General features: G+C 41.6%; 1 protein-coding gene across 2 annotated transcripts; it reads left to right on the forward strand.

The window, feature by feature from the left end:
- The first annotated feature begins 1367 nt into the window (after positions 1-1367).
- On the forward strand, positions 1368-3381 carry LOC309712379 (uncharacterized protein). Of its 2 annotated transcripts, XM_082543105.1 has the most exons (3): positions 1368-1552; positions 1787-2069; positions 2251-3381. In XM_082543105.1, the coding sequence occupies exons 1-3, from the start codon at positions 1467-1469 to the stop codon at positions 2893-2895; spliced, it is 1014 nt and encodes a 337-aa protein (XP_082399231.1). In that variant the 5' UTR covers positions 1368-1466; the 3' UTR covers positions 2896-3381. The 2 variants fall into 2 exon arrangements, with proteins under 2 accessions (XP_082399231.1, XP_082399230.1); XM_082543104.1 differs by lacking the exon at positions 1368-1552 and having other exon boundaries at positions 1595-2069.
- Positions 3382-5098: the final 1717 nt, after the last annotated feature.

A 5098-nucleotide genomic window follows, 5' to 3' on the forward strand; every position in this document is an offset into this window, starting at 1 on the left:
AGATGTGCAGAGTGGCTGCAGGTCTCTCATTTAATGCAGCAACATTGCCCAGATGTATTGAATATTTAATGTGATGACTTCCCAGAATCTATGAATATTTGTATTTTAGCTCTATGTGCCTCTACTGACAAGTGTTACTCTTAATTCACATCCATACTACTATACAATATTCTATACCCCAATGACATACACCTAGAGACCGATTGATAATCACCAGTCACTATAGAAAAATGTGTGGAAAATGCTTGTTTGAGATCTCAGGCAGTCGCTAGGAGAAATCAGTCACACAGACGTATACAGTGCTGCACCAGTACCCTCCTTTCAATAGCTTTGATCACTACTATAGCTGTCTGTAGTTTGTACACTGACTGTAAATCCACCACTTTGAAGGCAAACATTCTCTGGATCACATTTTTTAGTGTTGTCTTTACTGTTTGATGTCAGTTTTTATCACTTGGACAGAAAAAAATGAATGAACTGGCGCTGAAGCTCCATGTAGGGAAGAGATGAGAAGAAGCAACAACACGGCAAGTGTAGAGTCACAAATCACATATTGTTATACTTACACAAAATGTGTTCTAGACCCCAAACTGTTCCTTTCATACCTGACTTTTAGGACTTCCAGGCCTGTAGTTATGTTCATTATCAGTTAGAGCACCTCCTCATTCTTCTTCTTCTTTGGTGCAAGCCTATAAATATTAGGTAACCCTTTGGCCTCTCCCCTTTTCTACAATTCTCCTGTGGGGGAAGTTGGTGTCATTTCTTTTCCAACACTGTAAAACACACACATACTGTATATTTAGCCACCCTGATATTTCTGATTGTGTGTTTTTTACTTCAATTATTGTCATCATTGTGCCTGTCTTTGCTAGATGCTGTAAATGTGTAGTATGTGTGTGCCGCATATGTGTTCTAGGCACCGTTACAGTTTTTGCCCGTTGCTTGAACACCATGAACCCATGCCTAGACTAAAGTAACACAACTTGAAGCTTTTGTTACCATACCTCAAACACATGTACCCCTACCTTAAACAAAAGCGCTGCTTTGCACCCCAGTTCCAATTATGCAACACACCTACTCCTTTATGCAACACACATGGTCCTGCATGCTACACTCTATTTCATACATAAGACACTTCGCTCACAAAATGAAATTTCAGGGTGCCATTCGGAAAACACATGTATCCAAAATACAAAACACATCGGGTAATTGCAACCACTCAAATACACACCTGAAGGCACTTACTTGCAAAACCGAACACCAATTAGCCAACAACAAAAAGCCCTCAGCGTAGCCATTTCAAGAACTTTGCAAGCATGGATGGAGGGAGAGCAAGAGGAAGAGGAAGAGGTAGAGGAGGAGGAGGAGGAAGAGGAGGAGGAGGCCGAAGAGGCCATGCACGGACCCATATTTCTGATGAAATAAGAGCAACTTTGGTGGACCATGTCATCAACCATGGCCTGACTATGAGGGAAGCTGGGCAGAGAGTCCACCCACATCTAAGCCGCTTCACAGTGGCATCTGTAATACGAACATTCCGACTAGAAAACAGGTCTGTCTGCACCTCCATACCTTCTGCTCTACTCAGATGGTTTCATAGCACTGTTCTACAGTATATCACATTACCATATCAAGTGTACGGGGTGCTAATGCTCCTTTTGCAGCCAAAGTGGCTGATTCCTTATATTGAAGTACAGTGTTGTACAGTGGATGACACAGTACATACAGTAAAGTACTGTAAGAAAAATAAGCAAACCGATGACAATATGTGGTTGTATTCCTCCAGAATGACCCGAAGACCTTCTGGGGGAGGACGGCAACGCCTGTTCACACAACAGCAGGAACTTGCCGTTGTGGACCTAGTGAGGGCAGACAATGCCATCCGTCTCCACCAGCTACGACGGAAAATACTTGCAGACAGGCGAGTGTTCAGCAACATAGACCATGTGAGCATCACCACCATCAGACGCATCTTGGGTAAACACAGCATCACCATGAAGCAGCTCTACAGAGTCCCATTCGAGAGGAACAGTGACAGGGTCAAAGGACTTCGAGCTGAATATGTACGGGTACGTGTAACTGTCCCTTACATTTACAATAGAGTATTGGTGAAGTCCAGTAGCAGCTGAATATGTACCATATCAGTACCACATGGATCTATTCTGAGAGCTACACAGGTACCTGTGTGATGGGGTGAGGGTGCTGTATGTGTAGCACTGTAGTACAGTGATATGTTCCCCTTTTTTTCAGAGAATCTTGGCCATGGATGGAGCTGCACAGCCTCATGAATACATTTTCATTGATGAAGCTGGATTCGACCTGAGCAAAACAAGACGACGGGGTCGTAATGTAATTGGCCAAAGGGCAATTGTGCACGTCCCAGGGCAGCGCGGGGGAAACATCACATTATGTGCCGCCATATGCCTTCGAGGGCTTCTGCACCATCATGCAATACTAGGTCCATACAATAGCCAACACATACTCACATTTCTAGATGCTCTCCATGATATAGTTGTACAGAACAGACCAGATCAGCCCAGGTTTGTGGTGATATGGGATAATGTCAGTTTCCATCGGGCTGCTCTGGTCCAGGCCTGGTTCTCCAACCACAATCAATTTGAAGTGGTATACTTGCCCCCTTACTCACCATTTTTAAACCCTATAGAGGAATTTTTTTCGGCTTGGAGATGGCGAGTATATGACCGCCAACCACATGCCCGCATGCCTCTTCTGCAGGCAATGGAACAGGCCTGCGGCGACATTCAGGTGACAGCAATCCATGGATGGTTTCGACATGCAAGAGGATATTTTCCCCGGTGCCTAGCGGGAGAGGACATTGCTTGCGATGTTGATGAGGTCCTGTGGCCAGACCCCAACAGACGGCGGGATCCATGAGCCCACTTATGCACAATTGTCATGGTTTTTTGTGTTTACAGTATAGTGTTTTTTCTATTGCAGTATTATTGTGTTGTTGTTTTTTTTTTTTTTGCTTTATCTGAATTCATGGTACTGCAATGTACAATATTGAGTAGGTCTATTTGCGTTTTTGGTTGTTTGGAAATGTGTCTCCTGTAAATGTGCCTTCTGAATAAACAATGGAAATCAAGGACTGCAGTGTTTTATGTAAAGAAGACTAGTGTGTTCCCCCTGATCTGTAAGTGTTTGCATATGATGCAAGTATGTGTCATTTTGTCAACAGAGTTACATTTTGACAAAGAAATGTTAGGTTTTGACAGCAGAGTTTAGGTTTTGGGAGTGGAGTTTCAATTTGGCACAGATGTGAATGGTATATTTCCCAGTGTTGTGTCATGTGTACTTGTGTGTACAGTTTTGGCACAGAGAGCGGAGTTTTGCAAAATGTGTTCAAGCAGTGGGCAAAAACTGTAATATGCAGTGAATGCACTTTGAAAAGAGTACTACTGCCAGTACTACTGTGAGTTGCCCGCTACCCCAATGTCGCCACAACCCTGATTGTGTCGATCTCGTCTGTCTGCACATATCAAAGCCTCAGAGTGCTTCTGTTGTCTTCTGTTTCAGGCGATAGGTCAGTCCGTGTGTGTGTGTGTGTGTGTCTCTGTGACCAGTACTTGTTTCTAGCTTTCCAGCTTTAATTGCATGAGAAATGATTGTGCATCTTGATGTTTGAGTAAAACAACTGAATCTAAATGTGTGTGCATCAACACAGCCTTAAGAGTAAAGGTTATTCAGAGAGTTAGCCAGAATTGTGCCACAATCATTGATTTTTCAAGCCATCAAATTTTATTTCATGCGCTGTTATACATTAAGATTTTGTAAAGGTCTGTGACAAGTTGGCTTTTTCTACAGTGTGGCTCCATAAACAGCACAGCAGTATTCCATACATAATATCTGAGAGTCCATTTTCAAGATGTTTTTAAAGGTTAGGTAACCTTTACAGGGTTTAGCTGTTGTGGAGCTAAAGCAAACATTAGTTTCGCTAATGTTTTATCATAGAAATGTATATGCATTACATATATATAGTTATATAGAGATATAGCATTCCAGCTGCTCAGATATCCTGGCTTTTTGATGTGCCAAATGTTTTCAACAGTGAAAGGTCTGAACTCCAGGCAGGCCACTTGAGCACCCAAACGCTTCCACTATGAGCCATGCTGTTGTAATAGATCTAGTATGCAATTTAGCAATATGTTGCTGAAATATGCAAGGCCTACCTTGAAGAACAATTTCAAATTTCCTTTGTCTGACAAAAGAACAGTTTCTCACTCTGTCTCAGTCCATCTTTCCAAAAAAAAATACAATTGTTTTTGGATCATGGTCACATATCGGTTTTCTTTATTAGCTTTAACCGGCATTGGGTGGCACAGTGAACTGTGTTCAGAGACACGTCCTCTGAAAATGTTCCTGAACCCATGCACAGATTTCCACGGCAGAATCATACCTGTTTATAATGCAGTGCTGCCTAAGGCCTTGAAGATCACAGATATCTAATATTTATTATCAGATATATCCCTTCCACACAGAGATTTCTCACGGTTTTTAAGATTATTTTGATGATATTTATGTACTGTAAATGATGATATATTCAAAGTCTTCTCAACTTCATGTTGAGGGACATTCATTTTGAAATTGTTCCTCAGCTTCGAGAGAGTGGTCAAGCTCTGCTCGTCCTTACTTCTGAGAAACTCTGCCTCTCTAAGTTGCAATTAGTTGCAAAATTTTCCTCAAGTTGTTTCTATTTTGCACCACTTTTGTTATACCGGTCCCAACATTTTTGAGATGTGTATTATTAGCAATTAACAGTTTAACAATTTGCTATGTTTTATGTGTTCTATTATGAATAAAATGTAGGTGTGTGCGACTTTCAAATTGCTGGATTTTTAAAACATTTAATTTTACACAAAGTTCAAACTTTTTTGGATTTGGGTTGTAAAAGTCAGATCTAATTCTCAACTTCCAAGGGGTTTGGGTCAGGCAATTATAAGGTCACCTCCTTTAGTGCGAACAGACTGACTAAAAACTTAAAACAGGAAGGTGATTGATCACAAACATAAGCTTATTGATCTTGGCTAATCGAGTGCATGCAACCACACCAGGGCTTGTGTGAAAGTCCTGAATGATA

This window comes from Aulonocara stuartgranti, assembly GCF_965226115.1.
Source record: "Aulonocara stuartgranti genome assembly, chromosome: 8".
Lineage (NCBI taxonomy): Eukaryota > Metazoa > Chordata > Actinopteri > Cichliformes > Cichlidae > Aulonocara > Aulonocara stuartgranti.